Raw genomic sequence first — 21578 nt, forward strand, 5'->3', positions numbered from 1 at the left:
ATTAGAAATCCACGCATTTGTGAGAACCCCCTGCCATCTAGTCAGTTCTGACTCAAGGCAACCCTGTAAGGCATTGCCCCACAAGGTGTGTCCAAAGCAGAAGGTCACATCTTGTTCCCTCGGGGTGACTTTCCCTTTTCAGTCAGGCGCTGTAACCACTGCACCACTGGCACTTCGTGAACTTGTGAAAAACCTGGAAAAAGAATCCTTCCCTCGCTGAGTAGGGCCCGGGTCCAAGCTGTTTCAGAGAGCCCCTGGTTGTCTCTTTCAGGGTGGTTCTAGTGGAAAGCGACCCCTAGCTCTGGCTTCTATGACTCACTCCGACTGGGAACCTCACCCCCAGCCCTCCACTAGGATAGCCCCAGCCAGGCCCAGCCCTTCCCTGCTCCTGCCCCTTCCTCCTCCCTTGCCCCTCCCCTCCTTGCCTCCCTCCCTCCCTTCCAGGGCTGTAACTCCAGCCAGCTGCAGGAGTGCAGAAGACCGCCTCTCTCCCTCTCCCTCTCCCTCTCCTCTCTCCTCTCCGGCAGGCCAGGCCGACCCTACCTTCTCGCCAGAGTTGTGGGAACCCGAGGCGGCCAGCAACATGAAGCTGGTCCGCACTCTGCTCCCCCTGCTACTGCAAGCCTGCTGGGCCACCGCCCAGGACATCCCGGAGGACTCAAAACTCTTTGCGTTCCAAGGTGAGCGGGCTCACCCCATCTTTGTCGCCTTGTCTCTGCCACCAGGATGCGGGGCTCTGCCAGGCAGGGGGACCCTGTGCCCTCCCATTTTCTGAGCTGTAGGTGAGGAGCCCTTGGGGGGGGTGCTTAGTGTCCCTCTCCTCCGTCCCCAGGAAGGCCTCTGGGCTGCATTACCTCCGGTGTCTCCACTGTTGAAGGGACGCTAGGCCGAAGGTTGGGGGGACCCACCAGCGAGGAGGAGCTGATGACATCATCCCGGTCTTAGTTTGTTCCCACCATTTTGCATGGATGGGGCCTAATCTTCTGCCCCGGAGGTCACCATGATGTCTAAGGGCTGCTTTTCCATAGCTCGGTCCATTGCCTCTGACTCCTTGCCTGGCAGCCCGTCGTGGTATTCAGATCACTGCCCCATCTGAAGGCCACCCCTTGGGAGATGGGGCAGGGGGCAGGGGTTGAAGTTGATTTGGAAACTTCCTGGGGAAATGGTCAGAGCTGTCAAGTCCTCAAAGATAGGTTTGTTGGTTGCAAGGCAGGCCGTCCGCTCCACACTGGGTGCCATGTCAGAGACATAAGCAGGGGTCTCTCGCCTCAGCCCCTCTCCTCTCCTCAAGGTGGGCCCTTTGCTATTGAGGGCGTGGTTGTTCACCTGGGAGGGTGCTGCAGCTCACCTGGGTAGGGAGAATGGGCAGTGCTGAGGCTGGGGGTGGGAGCTGGCAAGAAGACTCACTTGGGCCAAGGCGCCAGGGTACAAGCCTGAAGCCCCTCTTATCCCACCTGTACTCAGACTGCCCAGTGGACCTGTTTTTTGTGCTGGACACTTCTGAAAGTGTGGCCTTGAGGCTGAAGCCCTATGGGGCCCTGGTGGACAGGGTGAAGGCCTTCACCAAGCGCTTCATTGACAACCTGAGAGACAGGTAAGAATGGAGCCCCCCTCACCCTCTCCGTCTGCGTTGCTACCAACACTCCCACAGAGAGCTTCCCCATCTGGGAAGAGAGAGTGTTGGCTATATAGCGCCCCTCCCTAACACTAGAGTGGTGCATAGGGGTTCCACGTGGCCCCAGACTTTCAGATAACACTCTGTCTAATGTGAGGTTCACTGTATCCCCAGAAAAGGAAGCTTTCCTTCTGCAAATTCACTCCATTGGTAAGAATCCGGCAGATCTTGCAGTTTGGCCTGCTAACTGCAGAGGGCGCCCCTCTTTCACACCTGGAAGGGATGCCCAAATGGGTTAGGTCCTCTTCCCACTCAAGGCCTCCAGTTAAAGGGGCCCCAGGTGTTGGTGACTCCAAGGTGCTAGGGTCTGTGAGAGGCAGAAACAGCAGGCCTCAGGTGCCAGACTAGGCGGGGCTTGGTTCTGGAGTCTGATTGCATCTGCTCATTCATTTAGTGGTCATCCATCCGATGAATCCACACAAGAGGCAGGCGTAGGCCCAGCAGAGGGAGCAGAGAGACACAGACCAGGGAACTCCATGTGGTGGGCACTGGGTGTAACTGGGCCTGTGGACACGCCCACCCTGAGTGCTAGGGTCCTGTGGGAGGTGCATCTCCCCGTCACCTATGATGGGGGAGCCCCCACTACTCTGCAGCCAGTGGGGGTGCACACAAGGGCTCAGTCAGTGCAGACCCTGCCATCCCTGACAATGTCTGCTATCAGTTCCTGGAGCCCTGTGGAGACCTTGAGCCTCTTGCCCCCCAGAAGCGGTCATGGGGACCACGCCCTTCCACCACTCAAGAAATGTGTGGAACCAGAAGCCACTGTTTGCCTGCAATGCCCGTGTCCATGAGTTGGCCAGGAGGTGGGGGTGGGGATGGGCTGGGGCCCAGATAGTTGGGCCTGGTGGCCTACTGGTTTTAAGTTCAGCTGCTAACAGCAAGGTCAGCAGTTCAAACCTCCCTGCCGAGCTGCAGGAGAAAGAGCAGGCTTTCCTCTCCCATAAAGAGTTAGTCTTGGAAACCCACAGGGGCAGTTCTACCCTGTCATCATCGACTCAGTGGCAGTGAGTTTGGTTTGGTTTGGCGAAGGTGAGAGCTGTGGGGCCCGCCAGGTCAACCACCCCCAATGCCGTTGACCTATTTCTCGGACTCTCGGGCCTTCACTCTCCCCATCTGGAAAATGGCTGGTGTCTCCCTTGCGAATGTTCTAGTCCACCGCAGTAAGTGGCTGCCTGCAAGGCTGCGGGGAGGGGTTGGGCAGCACCTTCACCCTACAGGAGAAGGGACAGGGGTCTCTTTCTGACAGTGAAGGTCCCAGGCCTGCTGTCACCTCTTGAACATCTGCACATTGGGCATGGCAAGTCAGCCCCTTGGCCCTGACCCCGCCCATTCCCTTGCTCTGGCTGGGGCCTTCTTAAGTCTCACAGGGTCACGGGGTCCCTGGGCTGCTTGAGGCCCTGGGTCCCACTGCCCATGTCATTCCCAGGGTGGGCTCAAACATGGTGCGTTTCTCCAGCCCAGCTCGTGAGTGGCTTTTCCACCCATGCGGCAGGTGGCAGTGGTGACCATCCATCCGTGGGGTGTGCGATGGGGCGGCACAGGGGCCCAGACTGCGCTCACCTGCACTGGGGTCCCTGGGGGTGGCCCAGATCCACTCTTATCCCCAGCCCCTCAGTCATCCTCTCGGGGGCCTGCAGGTACTACCGGTGTGACCGTAACCTGGTGTGGAACGCAGGCGCGCTGCACTACAGCGACGAGGTGGAGATCATCAGCGGGCTGACGCGCATGCCCAGCGGCCGCGATGCGCTCAAGGGCAGCGTGGACGCCGTCAAGTACTTCGGCAAGGGCACCTACACCGACTGCGCCATCAAGAAGGGGCTGGAGGAGCTGCTGATCGGGTGAGTGGGCCCGGAGCCGCCCATGCCCCTCTGCCCTTCCCGCCCGGGTCCACACACACCTTTTGGGGACGCTGCCCGGCCCTGGCTGGGTGGGCTGTGGCCAGGGCAGGGCCAAGCGGATGTCCATTGGCACACCACGTGGTACAGTACAGAGACAGGGCCTGAGAGGGTGGAAACAGAGATGGAAACACTCGCAGAGAGACAGAGGGAGATGGGGAGGGGGGTGGGCAGAGAGAAGGTGGAGAGATAGAGGAAGATGGGGGTTGGGGGCAGAGAGAAGGTGGGGGCAGGGAAAGGAGTCAGTGTTCTGAAGACAGCAGTCCTGCTGTGGCTGTGGCCAGGGTGTGGAGTGGGTCGGGTGACTGGCCAGTAACAGTTAGGATGGGCATCGTGGTCCATTGGTCGAGTGACTGGATCTTTGGCCTCTACACCCCTCTCACCTGGCGCGCAGGTTCCCAGATGCCTGCTCTAGCCATCTGGTGGGGCATGTGCCCCCATGGTCCTCGGATGCGATTGTAGTCTTGAGCCTGGGCAGGAGCCCTGGGGAGGAGGGAGACAGGTTTCTTTGCTCCAAAACCTACCCAGAGGCCATGAGCTGTCAGGTGACAATGACCCAGTGCTGGCCACTGGTGTGCAGTTAACCTGTCATGACACAGGGGCTGGCTCAGAGGGTCCACGGGGCTGGTCCCCAGTGCCAGCTGGCTGGCCTGAGACGTGGGTTCTTTGGAGCTTCTGTAACAAAAATGCTCCCCCACCCCCGGGGACGGGGGGCGGCTTCAACAAAGGGGACTTTATTTTTCACAGTTCAGGGGGCTGGAGGTCTGAACGCAGGGCACTGGCCTAGGGGCAGGCCACCCATCTGTGTCAGCTCTGAGGAAGGCTCTTGTCTGGTCGCTTGGTTTTCTGTGTGCCTCATCGCACCCTTTCATATCTTACAAGTCATGGGTTTAAGACATACGTACTCTGTCCCTATATGGTCTCATGAACAGGACAAAGAAAAGTCCATTCCCAAACAGGGCCACTTTCACACGTATACACCAAGACCCAAGCCCATTTCCACCAGGTCAATGTCTTCTCACGGGGACCCTTCTTTCCCAGGGTCTTTGCAACTGTAAACCTTTCCCCAGGACGGCTGGTGGGCTTGGCCTTGTAGTTAGTAGCCCTGGGCATAACCCACAGACTTACTGGGTGCCACCAGTGTAGGGGGTTCGGCTTCGCAGCACATCTCTGGGGGGTGAGGAGTTGGCACAGTTCAGTCTGTATCACTGGGTGTCAGCCACCCAAATATGGAAGGGAATGGCCAAGTCCCAGTGGCACTGTGCTAGGGAGAATGTGGGGGGGGCGGGGCTGGGAGACTGCCCCCTACTGAGTCCAGGTGACGTCTGAGGAGGCCAGCCCTGCTGGTGTTCATGGAGAGGGGCTTGGGCATCCCTGACCCGGCTCAGCCCAACCTTTGTGCGGTGCCTCCTTTGGCTGAGTCCCTAGGAGGTGAACTAGCGCAGGCTCCCCCCGCAGGCACCCACTCCAGGAATGGTAAAACCGCACCAAGGGAGTGCGGATGGCAAGACAGAGGAGGCCAGGCTGGCAGGAGGAGGCAGCAAGAGGTGGCAGTGCACCATGGGGAGAGGGGTGGGGGGGATGAGGAGGGTTAGAGGGAGGGAAGGATGCTGGGTTGAGGGATGTCACCGGAGAAGTCGACAGCAAGGCCGCATGTGCGAGCGCTGTCTACCCTAAAGAGACGCGCGTGCGTCCATGCGGAGAACACGCAGAGCGTTTCCGTGCGGCCCGGGAGAGGCTGCGGGGTCCGTGCAGGCATGGCCGCCTGCGGGGCGGGGAGGCTCCGTGGGTTTGATCTCCAAGGGCGGGCGGGCAGCAGGTCGGTCGGTGCCATTTCCGCACAGCGTGCGCTCACGACGTGCCTCTCCTTCGCATTCCGGTCCTGCTCCGCGTCTTTCAAACTTTCGCGGATGGCTGTTGTCCGCAGAATAGGCTACAAGGTCGTGGAACTCCTGTGACTCCTCAACGCACCAAGGGATGGAAAGAGTCATGAGAACCGCTTGATTGGGATACTGGCTCCGTGGCAGGACCTGGAGCCTGCCGGCAGTGCCTCTGTGCTTCCCATCTTTGCAGTTTTCATCTTTGCCCTCTAAGGCGAACCCCCTCTTCTGTTTTTCTCCTGAGAAGAGGTCCTGCTGTACGTTTGAGAGTGGTTTGGGGCTGAGGCTCTCTGTGGAGTAACCTGATAGTTTCCATTTCCTGCACAAACAAGTGGTGTCCCAGCAGCTGTCAGGAGCCTTGGGGACTGCAAGCGGTTTGACACCACCAGCACTCTGTGGGAGAAAGACGCGACTTTCAGCTCCTGTAGAGAGTGACAGCATTGGAAACCCACAGGGGCAGTGCTGCCCCTTCCTAGAGAGGTCAGATGAGTGAGTTTGGGGGATTTTTGGAAGCACCTATCGAGCAGCTATCTAGTAAGCATTGGACTACTAACTACAAGGTCAGCAGTTCAAACCCACCGGCCACTCAGAGGGAGAAAGAGGAGGCCACCTGCTCCTGTAAAGATTCACAACCTCCAACCCCCCTATAGGGGGCACTTTGAGTTGGAATGGACTTGGTGGCAGTGCATTTGGTCTGGGTTAAGCAACTATTGGTTTCAGCAGTGGACCGACAAGCTCAGCCCAAGCAGCTCAGCTGTCACACATTGAATCACATTGTCATTTCATGTTCCCAGAGTGGGCAGTGGGCACCAGCTGGCAAGCACTCTCGCGGTTCCTCTCTGCAGTGAGATGGTATGTTAGGCGGGGTTCTCTAGACAAAAAAACAAACCAGGACACATGATTATATAGCTATAAATAGCTATAGATATAGGTTTATATAGTGAGAAGGAATATAACAGCTAATTAGTCCACACAGTAATACTCATTTCTGGAGTACAGTTAATATACTGGAAGTTCTTAATCTCACATGGGCTTCCAGGCCCAAGATCAAGAAAGTAGACAGCAGAGACTTCCCTCGGGCAAGGCAGGCAGAGTCTGCCCCCAAGGCAGCTGACAGCAGGGTGGGTCAGCAACAGTCAGTAGCTTTGGCTAGCAGAGCAGGCCTGAATGGGATCTTGAACTCAAGCATTGCAAGGTGACAATATCCACCATACGCAAACTCAAGCGATGTACCCATCAGCAGTGTAGCAAATCAGGTCTAAAAGGAACCTGAAGCTCTAGCAACCTGATCCACGATCCAAGGGTTGGCTTGGTGCACAGGTAGTGTAACACACGGATTGAGGCAGAGAACTAGCTAAAGCAGCAGCATGCTGGTCCAATCACCAGAGAGCAAGAGAGAGGGGGCGGGCCTTGCAGAGTCATTTATCTCTTTGCCCTCCAATCAAACTGTGGCGTGAGTCTTTTATCTCTTCCCCCTCCAATTAAACTCTGGCCTGATGAATCCCACATGTTCCTATTGGCCAGGTTGACACAGTAAACTTTATTACAGGTGCCGGCCGTGCAACCTCTCTCCGGTGTACATGCCTGTTTCAAATCACTTGTGGGGACATGTGGCCCACACACAGATTTATTTTTGTTTCAGTGCCCCTTTTATCATCTCTGTTGGGAGCTAGGATCAACATAGAGAAACAAAGTGTTCAAATGCAACAGATTATGAGTCATGTCCCCACACTGCACACACCTCCCTTGTCCCTTCCCTGCAGTCTCTACTCCAAGGAGTCTGCTTGGTGGGCTCTGCAGTGTTGGTGCAGATGCCCTGAGCCCTTAGAGGCTACTTGGGTGATCTGACCATGCCTTACCTCTTCCAGGGGCTCCCACCTGAAGGAGAACAAGTACCTGATCGTGGTGACAGATGGGCACCCCCTGGAGGGCTACAAGGAGCCATGTGGTGGCCTGGAGGATGCTGTCAACGAGGCCAAGCACCTGGGCATCAAAGTTTTCTCAGTGGCCATCACACCTGACCACCTGGTAGGACCTCAGCAGCACTCTCTCATCCCCACACAGCTGAGGCCGGTCTGCAGAGGGCACAGGCACCCCTCCTCCTCATGACCTTGATCTCTGCACCCTGCCCAGATGCATACTTGGGGCCCACCTCGAGGGCCCCATCTCCCCATGACCCTCATGCGCCCGAGCCCTGGGGCTCCTATGTGAGGGCGGGGCCAGGCTGATGGGCGGCCTCAGGATAGTGGGGCCACTCCCGAGCCGTGGCCCCAACGTGCCCTCCTCATTTGCATCATGCCCTGCTCAGGAGCCACGGCTGAGCACCATCGCCTCCGACCACACGTACCGACGCAACTTCACGGCGGCCGACTGGGACATGAGCAGGGACGCCGAGGAGATCATCAGCCAGACCATTGACACCATCATCGACATGATTGTGAGTGACCAGCCTGGACTCTTGTTCAGAATACTGGGACATTCCGTGGCCACACACGAAAATTAATCCGACCTCTCTATTTCATTTTCCAGAAAAACAACGTGGAGCAAGTGGTGAGACCCCGCCCCACCCCTCATCAACAGGGGGCCACCTGCCCCCTCCCACCGGCCCTAACCATACCCCACTCCCCAGCTCTCACCCTCACCGCTGGGTGATTGATGGTCCCAGGTGCCTCTGGGGTCATGGTATACACAATCCTGAGCATGTCAGGTTGGGGCAGGTGTTGGGGGCCCATCTGTACCCTCAGTGTCTGATGTGTGGCTTCTGTCCTCTCCCACAGTGCTGCTCCTTCGAGTGCCAGGTGAGTGGGGTGTAGCTGTCCTCCAGGCCTGGGGCCCCCCTGATGCTGTCTTGGCCTGACTTTTCTCTCTGTCTTGCAGCCTGCTAGGGGGCCTCCCGGATCCAGGGGTGATCCCGGGAACCAGGTGAGTCACCACGATGGCTCTATGCCCGAGACCAGTGACCGAGGCCAATGAAGCTGGTGGGAGAACGGGCCTCCCAGCCCCAGGCCCAGGGTGTAGGATACGGAGGTGCTGGACTGAGGTGGGAAAGGGCTGATAAGGGACCCTGGCCTCAGAGAGCCCGGAGACACCAGGCAGGTGGGGTGAGAGCAACACCTATGGCTACATGAAGTGTAGTGGCACCTAGGCCCTCCAGATCCCCCCCGCCCACCTTCTCCATCCCCGGCCGTCGGGGAGCAGGAGGAAGGCAGGGGCCATGGTAGAGGGCATGGTAGAGGCCATGGCCCATCTGAAGGAGACTGTCGGCATGCCGTGGACCCATAGCCCGCTCCACCAGGAACAGGGTGTGTGTGTGTGTGTGTGTGTGGAGTGGTGGAAGTGGGGGCTCAGCTCTCACAGCTTGGGACACTGTACACCAAGCCTAGGTTTCTGGGGACCCAGACCCCTTCCTGGGGCATGGGAATGGGGAAGCAGCACGGTGGTCTGGAGGGCTGGGTGGGGCGTGACAGCTTGTGGCCCTGAGCTTTGAGTCCAGGGCAGGCTGAGAGTGACAGACAGGGCGCCTGAGCCCCAGGACCCTGCCGGGTGGGGAGTCTCAGGGGAGATGCTGCAAGCGCTCTCACCACCCCACCTGTGTCTGTGTTCCAGGGAGAACGTGGGAAGCCGGGGCTTCCTGGAGAGAAGGGAGAAGCTGGAGAACCCGTGAGTACCAGCCAGGAGGGCACGGGGCCTGGGGTGGGACATTGAAGAACCTTCTGGAAAGATGACTGGTTTCTGGCTGCCGCTGCCCTGGCAGGTGGAGAAGACCAGGAGGCTGGCCCAGACCCCTCCTTCCAAAAGTCTGCAGGCCTCCAGACGGCCCTGCTTGCCCTCGGGTGGGACTGTGACTGGGTCCTGGGTTTCCTCCTGATACCTGCCCTCCACCACCACCCTGCCCACACACAGGCTCTGGTGGCCAATCCCTCAGTGAGGGCTCCCAGCCAGGTGTCCCCCGAGACCACCAGCATCTCCCACCCCTCCCCGAGGAGGGAGGGCCTGGCCAGTCCCAAGGAGCTGGCATTCCTGAGCAGAAGAAGTGGGTAGACAGGCTCTGACTGCCCCTCTACGGTGTCTGACAAGACCCCTCCTCTCTGTTCCAGGGAAGGCCAGGAGACCTTGGACCTATCGGCTACCAGGGAATGAAGGTGAGCTCCCCCACCCACCCCACCCCTTCTGTGGAGCTCCTGGGCTGAGCACCCAGCTGCCCTCACAGCCTCCCCTCTTCTCTGCTTTGATGTTTAGGGAGAAAAAGGAGGCCGCGGGGAGAAGGTGAGCAAGAAGCGAGGGCCACAGCCTCCCAATGGGCTCAGGGGCCGTGTCCTCCCAGTGAGGGCCTGAGGATCTGTGGACATGGCCTTGGCCCAGGTTGTTCCTTCCTTACCCGGCGAGAGGCCAGTGGGTATGACCCCCGCGCTGCAAGGTCCTAACACGAGAGGCAGAGGTCAGCCCACATCCTGGTCCCAGAGTGTGTGGTGACAGGCCCCTCCCTGCCACCCCTCCCTCTGGCACCTCTGGGGGGTGGGGGGCCAATGGGCTCCTGGTGAGCTGTGCCTGCGGGCTTTCTGCTGCTGTCCTTGGGGTTCCGGAGGTGGTCGCTGGAAGACCCTCAGCACAGCCCCTTCCAGGAGCTGTGCCTTGTCTCCCTCCCTCCCTGGTTTGGGGGCATTTTGGCCTGCCCCCATGTGACCTGAGCAGGATGCCTTCAATTGACCTCAAACGGGGCCAGCGCGTGTTGGGAGGTCTGCTCCGGGGTCCAGGCCTGCCTCACTGTGCCCCCTATGTCCACAGGGCTCGAGAGGACCCAAGGGCTACAAGGTGAGTTGCGGGTCAGGGATGTGAGGGTGCGGGTTAGGGACATGAGCTGCTGGCCCCGGTGGGCCCCGGACACCCGTGTCTGACCTGCTGTTTCTGCTCCGTGCCTCGCAGGGTGAGAAAGGCAAGCGAGGCATCGATGGTGTGGACGGCATGAAGGTAAGCCCTAGCTGGTGGGAGAAAGTGGATGGCACGGGTACAGGCACTACAAGCAGTGCCAGACCTCTGGCTCAGGCGGGCAGGCGGGCGGGATGTCACAAGCATGGACATTCTCAGGCCAACACTGAGTAGGTGTGAAAGGCAGAGGCCTCTTCTGGACGTTTCTCGCCAATCCCCAGGTCCCAGTGGACCCCATGCTGCCCAATTAATCTTGGAGCATGGACTGGTCTTGTGGGCTTTCCTGAGAGGGACACTGCAGAGGGGTGGGGAGGTTTGAGGTGGAATCCGTCTTCATTTTCCACATCACCACCTCATCCCTTCCTTCCTTCTCCCAGGGGGAAATAGGATACCCGGGTCTGCCAGGCTGCAAGGGCTCACCTGGATTCGACGTAAGTCCCTCCCTCTCCTGTGCGCTGTCAGCCACACTCTTGGCTCGGGCTTCAACAGGGTTTGCGTCTGTGCGCGCCCCCAGGACGCTTGGTGAGGCCGCACCAGCTTCTGCTCACGCGACAGTGCCTTGATGTCGTCTTTTCACAGGGCGTCCAAGGACCGCCTGGGCCCAAGGGAGATGCTGGCTCATTTGGACCCAAGGGAGAAAAGGTCAGTGACCGGTGTCCCTCGGGCTGTGGGGAGCAGGGGTCCATTGTGCCTCTGCCCACCTCTGCCATGCAGCCTCGGGGGCAGGAGCCCTCAGACATCCCTGCCCTCCATGTGGTCAAGGCCAGGGCAGCAGCTGTGGGCACCCTGACAGAGCAGAATTCTGGATCCATTCTCAAGCCGTGGTGACCCACATTGTTTGAACCCCAACTATCTTCTCCTGCACATCTCTCAGATTGGTCTGAAAGCCCAGGGGAGGCGGTTGTGGGCACCCCGTCCCAGTTATGAAGGATTTCTGTCCAGGCTGCCCACCTAAGCCATTTAAAAGCATGTGCGGAAGGCTGGGCCGAGCAGCAGGAGTCTGAGTAAGGAGAGAACTTGTTCGAGAGTTTGATCAGAAGCTGAGTTCTTCCCTCACTGCTGGTACCTCCCCCTGGGGCTTTTCTACCGCCTGAGTGTCAGGAGAGATGAGGCAACGTCCATCACATGGCCCTTCCCCAAATTTGTTGGGTCAGGTGAACTGAGATCCAGCCCTGAAAATCCAAGACATCAAGTAGACCCTGACTCTTGGTGACCCTGTGGGTGTCTGGGCGGCACCGTGCCCCCAAGGGTGTGCTTTCTTAGGAAGGGAATTCCCAGGCATTTCTTCCAAGAAACATCTGGGTGGACTTGAATGCCCAACTTATTGGTTAGCAGCCCAGAGACTGCCAAAAGATGACGCCCCTAGCTAGCGGAGATGGGTGAGCTCTTGGCTTTTAATCCAAGTTGCCTCTGAAAAGAGGTCTGGCGCTGACCGGCCTGTGGAGCAGAGCCTGCCGCCCTGAGTCGGGGCAGACACCACTGCAGTGGCTCGGGCGGTGGTTCTGACCCATAGCGACCCTATGTACAACAGAACATAGGTCCTGCCAGGTCCTGCACCATCCCCACAATGGTCTCCGTGTTTGAGCCGGAGCTTGCAGGGGCCAGCACGGAGCTCAGGACATCTCCCCTCAGGCTGTCCACCTTCGCTCAGAGCTCCCAGCGATCACACCCTAAGGGGAGCGTCTGTGACCTTGAACCCCTCTGTTCTCTCCCAGGGCGAGCCCGGCAGGGATGGTGAGCCTGGGAGGCCCGGGAACACGGGACCACCTGGAGAAGAGGTAAGACGTGGACAGGCCAGAGGCCAGATCCCCAAGGGGGGTCAAAGAGTGAGCCCAGACTGGAGATGAGAAGACCGAACAAGCCCAGAATGTTCCTCCCCTAGGGTGATGCGGGAGAGGCTGGCCCTCCAGGAGAGAAAGGAGAAGCGGGGGACGAGGTAAGCAGCACCCCAGTGCCTGTCCCTCCTGCTCTGGGCCCCCAACGCCGCTGCACCCAGGCGCCCGCTGCAAACTGACACCTGCCTGTTCCCTTTCGTTGCAGGGGAATCCAGGACCAGATGGACCCCCAGGGGAGAGGGTGAGTGTCTCGTGGGTGACACCGTGGATCCACCTCTGCCCTCTACACGGAGTCGCACAGAGGCTGGGATGCAGGCCTCCCAGGGCTCCCACCCCTACCCCTCTGAGCCATGGGGGTTGCTGGCTCAGCAAACACCCCAGGCAGGACAGCGGAAACACCCCAGCAACCAATAATCATATGCGGAGTCCCTGGATGTGTGGCATTTCACACACTGGGCAGCCAATTGAAAGACTAATGCTCTGAGTCTGTCCCGAGGTACATCAGAGGAAACGCCTGGCTATCTATTCCCAAAGCAGCAGCCACTCAAAACCTTCTGGAGAGGAATCTGGGAGTACTCCCCCTGGGAACCAGCGACCAGGACCAGGCCTGGCTATCTGGGATCTGTGGGCGCACAGACTCGGGGGCTCTGGAAGGAGGAGGGGTCTGATGAACAGGAGAGCCTGGTCTTGGGAACTCTGGGGTGTGAGGCAGAGAGGTGGCTCCGTCCTGGGGTGTCCTGTGGGGTGGGTGCCTTCTAGGCTGAGAGCCCCAGCATACACCGCAGCTCCCCGCCTTCTCTCCACACAGGGTGGCCCTGGAGAAAGAGGACAGCAGGGGACGCCTGGCGTTCGGGGCCCCAGAGGAGACCCGGTGAGTCACTTTCTGAGTAGGGACTCCCTCCTGGAGGACACAGTACTAGGCCATCTCCTGTCCCCCTCATACACCCACTGTGGGCCCCAGCAAGGCCCTTCCCCACTGGATGTGCCCTGGTCCTGGGGAGGTCCCTGGGATCGCCGGGGATGGGCTGCCAGACCCCTTTCACCAGGACCCCTTGGACTGGGTAGACATGTTCCTTCTGGGACCCCAGATGGGGAGGGGACAGAAGGCAGTGATGGGTGGGTGGTGAGATCCCGGTAGAAGTTTGTGGCCCCTCCCTACTCCCTGTGGCCCTAGAACCTCCTGTCTAGGTAGGGAGGCACCACAGAGCCAGGGTAACATGCCCTCTGAACCCCTTTCGAATTCTCCCCACCTGAGATCAGAGGTCTAGACCCAGGGGCAGGGGCTGGGGCTTTAAAGGCTTCACACTTCCCAACCCTCAGAAACTGAGACATGGGGAGGCCAGGGGACAGTGGCAGGACAAAATCCAAGAGCTGCCCTGTGAGTCCCCTGAGCAAGAGCCCTGCCTGCCAAGAGCAGAGCCCAAGGTCGGTCTGACGGCACCCTCCTGCCCCACTCGGCCTGCCCAGCCTGTGGCTGCCCCCCTCCACCCCCAGCCAAACCCTACGCATGAGCACACAGGGCATTTCTCCCCAGGGTGAAGCTGGACCCCAGGGTGACCAGGGAAGAGAAGGCCCAGTCGGTGTGTCTGGAGACCCGGTAAGGACCCTGGCTGAAGGGTGGACAGGGGCTGTTTTCACAATGAACCAGGGTGGCCAGCACAGGCCCTGGGGCCGAAGGGCCCCCTTGAGTTTGGCCCCCTCTACCTGGCCTGCAGGGGGCTCCTGGTGGACAATGTGATGGGGTGGGGGATGACAGGTGGTAGCCTGAGATGGGATGGGAGCTGTGTGGTGAGGGGCTGGTTCCCATGGTGCCTGATGCTCAACCACAGGGCCCAGACCTTCAGGGCAGCAAAACACCACCCTTCCCAGAGACTGGGCAAGAACTGGGGGCACTGGATTCAAGGGGGGACACAGCAGCATCAGGTGTCTGGGGGGCTGTCCACTGGGAAGGGCCAGGGGGTCAAGGCAGTGCTTGGTAGTGCCTGGTAGATCAGGAGGCAGGAGATATCCCTGGATGAATCCTTGGTCCCAGGACCCGGACCCGGGGATCATGGGGACATGAGGTGCTTTGCATGGAATTTGTGTCACCTGGTGGGGACAGCGCTCAACTGCTGCCTGCTGGCCTGGTGTGAGAGCCTTGCTAGAGGTAGATTTGAGAGTGTTGATATAGCAAGCTTTGAGACCCCCCCATGTGTGAATGAATCCTTCCAGGCAGGGAAGGAGGGTGCAGGCCAGAGAAGGAGCCCAGCTGGGATGGGAGGAGGAGTTGGGCCCCAACGCTGACTCTGGGGGAGGAGGGGTGAAGGAAGGGAGACAGGAACCCTGCAGAACACCTGCTCAGGTGTCACAGGTGCTCAACGAGAGGGCGGGGCAGGAGGATGGACGAGTGAAGAGCTCGGAGAACAGGGTCAGAGCACGTCGGCTGTGCGGCATGTGAGACTCAACAAGCAAGTGTGAGGTTGGTTGTGCGTGTGGGTGTTCGAGGCCTGAGCGCTGTAGACCCACTGCTGTCCCGGGGCCTGACAGCGAGCTGCTGAGGGGCCTCCTGCCCCCTTCTTGGCCAGCTCCCTCTTGTTAATCTCCCTCGATGCCCCAGGCCGGGGACCTGTGAGCCTGTGAGCCACAGGCCTGTAGCCGGGGTCCTTTTGCGAGAACGTGGAAAGATGGGCTGTGCCCGTTTCCCTTGGCTGCCGTACCAACACACCACAAACGGGTGGTGTTCTGCCACCAGCAGAAACGTATTCTTTCACAGTTTGTGAGGCTAAGCATCTGAATTCAGGCCTTTGAGAGGTCATCTGTACCTGTCCTCTCCCAGGAAGGGTTCTCCCTCATTCATCCCCACTCCCGCTCCTCACAGGCCTCTCGTGGTTTCTGGGTGTGTAGACACACCTTAACCTGTGACCTCCCTTCACACCCCCTCTCAGGGTCCCTTCATGAGGACACCGTGCAGAGGGACTAGCTAGCACTCACCCTGCTCCTGCCTGACCCCATGTGGACCGAGCCAATAGCCTTGGCAGAGACCCTGTTTCCAAGCAAGGTCCCGTGCATCGTCATGGGTGTAAGGTTAGGACACAGCACATCCTTTGGGAGGCCACAGTTCAGCCCATAACACAGGGTGCGGTTTAGCGGCAGTGAGCGTGGATGGGGCTGCGATGTCACTGGGCTCTGTTGGCCATCCTTGCTGCTGGCATGGTCTTATTTACACTTGTGGCTCTGAGGACATCCCCCCGCCCCTGCCCTGCCCTACCCACCCAGCCCAGCGGGGGTGAGGGAGGCCTTAGTGTGTGATTGCTGTATGGATGGGAGACCCCCTGGCTGTAAAACCCATTTATGTCATCTTACAACCAATTAGACAGGTTGGAGCACATGCTTGTTGACTAGAACCCCCAGCCCTGGGCCCTGCTCTGTTTCTCACCTGGAAGGTGCCCAGGGCCCCGTAACACTGTCTGGGGGGCCCGCTTACACACATTCCTGTACTCTGAGAGTCTCCCAGCATGCTGCTGGGCTTTCAGAGCAACTCACCTCCAGCTTCTCACCTCCCAGAACCCCCTGCCTGTGCTCTCGCCTGTCCCAACACCTGCCCCACCCTCATCCCTTAACCTGGGGCCCCAAGGTAGGGCCAGACAAGTGCTCGTCAAAGACAGGTCATCCCCTGGTGTCCCCACACCACTCTGCTGGGGCCATCTTCAGGGTAAGGTGTGCTGCTTGGCCTGGGATGGTGGGGGACTCAAAGTGGGGAGGGTGTGGAAGAAGCAGCCTTGGAGCTGGGCCTGGGAGTTTCCAGAGGATGGGTCCAGGCAGGAGGAGGGTCTCTGTTTGGAGCTGGAAACAGAGCCGGATGTGGAGGCGGTGCTGATCTCCGGGCATGGGGGGTGGGGTGGGGCATGTGGCTGGAGGGAGCTCGCTGGAGCTGGGTGAGGGCTAGAAGAACCAGGCACAGGCCCTGAGGGGGCTTAGTCTTTGCACGCTTTTTGTTTCCCTCTTCTTCCGCAGAGAAATTAAGAATCATAGCTTCTAAAAAATGAATTAAGAAAAGCGAGAAACAGCGGCCAAGTGCAGCAAACAGAGCAGTGTAGCCCATAGAGTGCTCAGCCCTGCTCCCGGGAGGTGGGGAGAGGGCATGGGCCCCGTTATGAGATAAAGGCGGGCACCATGCAAGACCGGGAGAGCTTAACGGAAAACGTTCCCTGCACATTCGTTAAAACCATCTGCTTTCCCAGAGCTGGGGCCACGTGTGCACAGTGGTGGCATCTGGTGGGCTCTGGGGCTGTGTCCGCCCTGGAACCTGGGCTGCCTGCCCACCAGACCAGCGCGTGACCGTTCTGGCTCTCCTTCTTCCTGGCAGTAGAAAGGGATAGTGTGTCTCAAATAAAATAAGGCTCAGAAGGGCTGTGAGCACTTAGAGACTTCTATATAAATAGAAGTCATCCTACCACGTTTACGTTGTTTTAAGTAGAAGAAATGCATTCACGTGGCTAAGACTAACGGGGCTTGCTCCACCAGGAAAGACACAAAAAGAGTGACGTCACTGGAGTGGGTGCTGCCCAGTGCGGTCCCTGTTGGTGTCATTGCCCCTCTCCCAGTGGGCCTCCTCCTCCACCAGGCCTTACAGCAGTGGTTTTCCACCTTTCCTCAGGCCACGACCCTTTAATACAGTTCCTCAGGTTGTGGTGATCCCCAACCATAACACTGTTTTTGTTGCTGCTTCATCACTGTCATTTTGCTACTGTTATGAATCAGATAACCCCCATGAAAGGGTCGTTTGACCCCCCCCAAAGGGGTCATGACCCACAGGTTAAGAACCACTGCCTTACAGGATCTTCATTAAATGTTTGTTATCAAGGCTGATCATAGAATCCTGTGCGGCAACTATCTGGGAATTGCTTAAATGTCGTATTTCGTAGGCTCAATGAATACGGACAATAATAACAACAACAAAATTGTGCTATCTTTCTACTTTGACGGACAGCGTTTTAGTAGCTGAGTGAGAGCCTTGTTGATTGGTCCCTTTTTCCTTTAGCTACTATTTCAGTCTCAAAAAAAGTTACTGCTATAGATTCACAAATACTAATTACTACAATATCGTACCTATCTATCTAGTCATGCATCCATCCATTCACCCACCAGCTCAGCCATTCTGTTATCTACCCACTCGCCCATCTGTTCATCCTTCTACCCACTCCTCCTGCCACCTGTTGCCCTTCTAGCTTATTGGTTCACCCACCCATCCATTCTACTGTTGATGTCCCATCTGTCCATCCGTCTATCCATCCATCCACCCATCCATCCATCTATCCATCCATCCATCCATCCATCCATCCATCCATCCAGTCATATTATTGTTGTTCAGTGCCGCCGAGTTGGTTCCAACTCATAATGACCCTATGCTCAGCAAAAGGAAGCACTACCCAGTCCAGTGCCATCCTCACAGTCGTTGTTACCCATATATACATATATGAGCAACATCGAGATATCATGTATGCGTACATTTATAGACACACATTATCTACGTATTTTATCTATTCATTCATCTATCCACTTTTCCATCTACCCACTCATCATCCCTTCCTCATCTGTCTGTTCATTCATCCGTCCCTCGTCCATCTATGTATTCCTCAATCTCCCAAGATGGTAACGCAGCACCTCCACCAACGCTGGATCCGGTCAGACTTCCAAGGCCGGTGTCGCTCCGTCTCAGGCGAGAAGGTGTCTCCTGCTGCAGTTGACACTGCTCTTTCCACCTTCCCGGGTCCCCCGCACTTCTCCATCTGCCTGCTCACACCCCACCAATTTCCTTTTCCCACGCACTCGGCATGTCCCTCAGGTGGATGTGTGCGAGACACTTATCACCCTGAGATTTCCCCCCAGCCTGTCACCTGGCTTCTGACTTTGTTTACGGCCCCTCTAACGTGTAGGAAGTGATGCTGGGTCATTGAATGCTCCTGGCCTTTCCTCCGTGGCTTCTGGTTAGAATGTTCTGCTCGATGACACGGCTGCAACACGTCCCCTTATGTGTGTTGCATTTCGGTGGTTAAGCTTTGCTTCGTTAGGACCGGGTGCTGTTGGGCTAGCAGTTGAGATGAGATCTGGCTTGACCTTTTCTGCACAGGGTGAGCTGGTTGTCACAGATGATGGGTTGCATGAGCTGGCCTTCTGCGAGTGGTCGAAGGGACCGTTACCCTACTTTAAACTCCTTGTGGCATGTGCGCCTCTCCTAGAACTCTTCTTAGACAGCCATCATCTCCCCATTGCTCATCTGATTCCAACAATTGTGATTTGTGGAGCCGTAAGAATTTTAATTGTGGGGATGGGGAAAGAAATAGTATGCTTTACTGGGCTTGCTGGGAGGTACGGACAGCTAAACGTGCTCGGCTGCTGTCTGAACGCCTCGCCCTTCAAGTGTGCGATAAAGCCCTTAGAAGAAAGGCCTGCGGATCTACTTCAGAAAACCAGTCATTGACAACCCCGCCCGCGGGGCCTAATTCTACTCGGACACAAACTCGGTTGCCTTGAACTGGGATCAACTCAATACCAGCTAGTCAAATCATCCTCTGGGACCAGGCCAGCTGGCCCTGCTCCCCACATGCTTTGAGGCTTCTCAGGCATCCAAGCCTCTGGACAGCCACTCTTGGGGACACGGGAGAGCCAGTGCTCTTGGAGGTGGCCTGGCTTGAAGGTGAAAACAACCTTGACACCACATGGCTGGGGCTGTTGAATCATCAGGAATGAGCTCAGATCCAGAACCAGGGCAGCTGCTTGAGTTCGCTGGTCTCCTACGAGAGGAGTGGGGTCCTAGGGGGAGGTGAGCGCCGTCCTCCTCGTCGTAGCCAGGCTTCTATGGAGAGAAGGCATGTGTGACAGCAAATCAGAGGAAAACTGCGTGCATGGGTCGAACCAGGACAGGCCTTGGCAGGTGACGTCTGCTGGGCTGGCCACTCGCAGGCCTGATCTTCATGTGCTGATCTTGGCAGGGGAAGGAGAGCCCCAGACACGTTCCTTGGGACATGTGTGGCCCTGACTTCTGATCTTCCTGCTTCTTCTCAACCTCTTGCTGCTCCCAGACCTCAGGGCCGGTCTCCACATGGTCTGCCCTGGGTGAAGACCATGCTGCCAAGGACTGAGGGCTTGGAGGCAGGCCCCCCATCCATCCCCACAGTATACTGGGGATGGGAGGAGACTATCTGGGACAATTTCTGGGCTTTCATGCCTCAGATCTGCCAAGCGCCCAAGCCCACCTTGATTTCTCTCTCTAGATCCAACCCCACCCCAAACTGGTGCTGTCTCCTCTTCAGAGGCTCATAACCAGAGCAAAGATGGAACAGGATCTTGATTTTCAACAGCAAAGAAAACATGTAGATGGAACTGCCTCCCCCCATGGCAGCATCCTTGGGACACACTCGGGATTTGGGAGCAGGGTTGATCCTAGCTGCTGGAACGACTCCCCTAAGTTCCCTGTGACAGTGTGTAAAAAATGGTTTGAGGCATCTCTAGCACAGAAGACTAAGACCTGAGCCTGACGATCTAGTGAGCGCAGGACCGGGCTTGCGCAGCTCAGCCTCATAGCCTCTGCTTGTGTTGGGTTTCCTGTTTTCCATGTAATGAATTTGCACTGGTGGGAGGGAGGTCAGCTCTGCTGGGATCGTGGCTATGCTGTGCATTGAGCTGCGATGCTGTCTGCTCCCGGCAAGGGTTACAGTCTCAGAAACGTGTGTGAGGTAGTTAGTTCTACCCTGTCCTTTCGGGTCGCTGCGAGTCAGATTCCATCCATTGCAGTGAGTTTGGCGAGTTGAGTTGGTGGGGGGGGAGGACCTTTGATGTGCAGTGGGTTATGGGTGCAGCTGCTAATCGCAAGGTCAGTGGTTCAAACCCATCGTTCACCGCATTGACTCTGTCAATAAGGAGGGGGTCAATATGAGTCAAAATCAGTTTGATGGCAGGGATGGACCCTGCCCACGGTGTCCCTGTGGGTGAAATGTTCAGCTGATAAACCAAAAGGTGAGCAGTTCAAGCCCTCCAGATCCTCTTGGGTAGAAAGATGAGGCTGTCTGCTCCCATAAAGACTTACCATCTCAAAAAACCCAAGGAGCAATTCTACTGTCTTTCCTCCACCCCCATATTTTTATTGGCATCGAATGCACATATCATGCAATGTAATCATTCCATCATATTAAGAAGAGTTGTGCTGCTTAAGACATCCCCACGATTGAGTCCAGGACATTTTCTTCTTTCTTGTACTCACTGTTGTTAGCCGCCCCCTCCCTGCAGCCTTCCCCTGCCGTTCCCTACTCGGTAATGAATCATGAATCTAGAGTTACTCTCTCTATAGATTTACCTATCCTGGATTTCATATACAAAACAAAACCAAGAGACAAAATAAATAATAGTCAACAACAATGACAAAACAGAAAAACTTCAATTGAAGTGAAAGTAAAGAATATTAAAAACTGTAACAAATTTAAATTGGGTCAAAGGGAAGATCAAATGATAAGGCATTACCTTTTAACCTGACTGCAGCAACCGTAATCAATTTCACCCTGGGTCTCTCTGATAGCAAGGTGATTCACGTCTCTGGACCATGGGCAGAGGCTTGATCCTCCTGCGGAGGTGGGACTTCCACCTTCCTCCATAGTCTTCTGCACACTGAGCGCTCAGAATTTCAGCTCGGATACCATTCCCTTCTCTGGATTTGGATTTTATTATTTATAATCCTGGGATCACACAGGCTGGTGTGTTTCTTTCATGTGGACTTAGTTGATGCCTAACTTAGATGGCTGCTTGTCCTGAGACAAGCCTTTAAGAGCCCAGGTGTAAACCTTTCTGATAGCCAGACACCATCTGATTTCATCAGCACACTTTGCTCTAGCACCCATAACTTCAAGTGATCTCATGAGGGTGCATACCAAGTAGAGCCATCCATGTTGTATGTACTGATTGTCCTTAGATTTGTGCTAGGATTGTTTACTCTGTCTTATATATAGGACTGCCATGAGTCAGCATCCACTTGATGGCAGTGGGTGTGGTTTTAGTCTGGAGGAGGAAACAAGGACGGTATTAGAGTAAGAGGATGAGATGGAGCCTCACCATCTCCAAAGACACCTGCTACTGCAGGGTGGGCTGCACACATCTCTGTGGGGAGATCTCACCTCCACAGAACCTGCAAAGTCCCAGAGATGCAGTTTTGTTCCTGAGGAGTCTCTCGGTCCATCCTGATTCATCCCCACCCCCCACCCCCAGTGAGATGGACATGTATTCACCTGACTCTCCAGGAGCAGAGTGGACGGGCAGGTGGCTCTGGAGCTGTCTTCATCCACACTGGCCCACAGCCTCCCGGCCCTCCCAAACCCAATATGGAGTGTGTGTGTGTGTA

The 21578-nt window shown here is 57.0% G+C and overlaps 1 protein-coding gene across 1 annotated transcript in view; it reads left to right on the forward strand.

Moving 5' to 3' along the window:
* The first annotated feature begins 447 nt into the window (after positions 1 to 447).
* Positions 448 to 21578, forward strand: part of COL6A1 (collagen type VI alpha 1 chain) — a 30582-nt gene continuing 9451 nt past the window's right edge. Inside the window, exons 1-20 of the mRNA XM_004697279.2 lie at positions 448 to 680; positions 1465 to 1594; positions 3313 to 3513; positions 7319 to 7478; positions 7759 to 7887; positions 7980 to 8000; positions 8228 to 8248; positions 8328 to 8372; positions 9057 to 9110; positions 9548 to 9592; positions 9690 to 9716; positions 10236 to 10262; positions 10374 to 10418; positions 10754 to 10807; positions 10956 to 11018; positions 12092 to 12154; positions 12259 to 12312; positions 12417 to 12452; positions 13020 to 13082; positions 13746 to 13808. Of these exons, the coding sequence (XP_004697336.1) occupies positions 584 to 680; positions 1465 to 1594; positions 3313 to 3513; positions 7319 to 7478; positions 7759 to 7887; positions 7980 to 8000; positions 8228 to 8248; positions 8328 to 8372; positions 9057 to 9110; positions 9548 to 9592; positions 9690 to 9716; positions 10236 to 10262; positions 10374 to 10418; positions 10754 to 10807; positions 10956 to 11018; positions 12092 to 12154; positions 12259 to 12312; positions 12417 to 12452; positions 13020 to 13082; positions 13746 to 13808 (1398 nt within the window). The 5' untranslated portion in view covers positions 448 to 583. The remainder of the gene's footprint in view (positions 681 to 1464; positions 1595 to 3312; positions 3514 to 7318; positions 7479 to 7758; positions 7888 to 7979; positions 8001 to 8227; positions 8249 to 8327; positions 8373 to 9056; positions 9111 to 9547; positions 9593 to 9689; positions 9717 to 10235; positions 10263 to 10373; positions 10419 to 10753; positions 10808 to 10955; positions 11019 to 12091; positions 12155 to 12258; positions 12313 to 12416; positions 12453 to 13019; positions 13083 to 13745; positions 13809 to 21578) is intronic.

Source organism: Echinops telfairi, unplaced genomic scaffold (assembly GCF_000313985.2).
Source record: "Echinops telfairi isolate 266 unplaced genomic scaffold, ASM31398v2 ScPeMD7_7469;HRSCAF=8507_0, whole genome shotgun sequence".
In the NCBI taxonomy this organism is placed as follows: domain Eukaryota; kingdom Metazoa; phylum Chordata; class Mammalia; order Afrosoricida; family Tenrecidae; genus Echinops; species Echinops telfairi.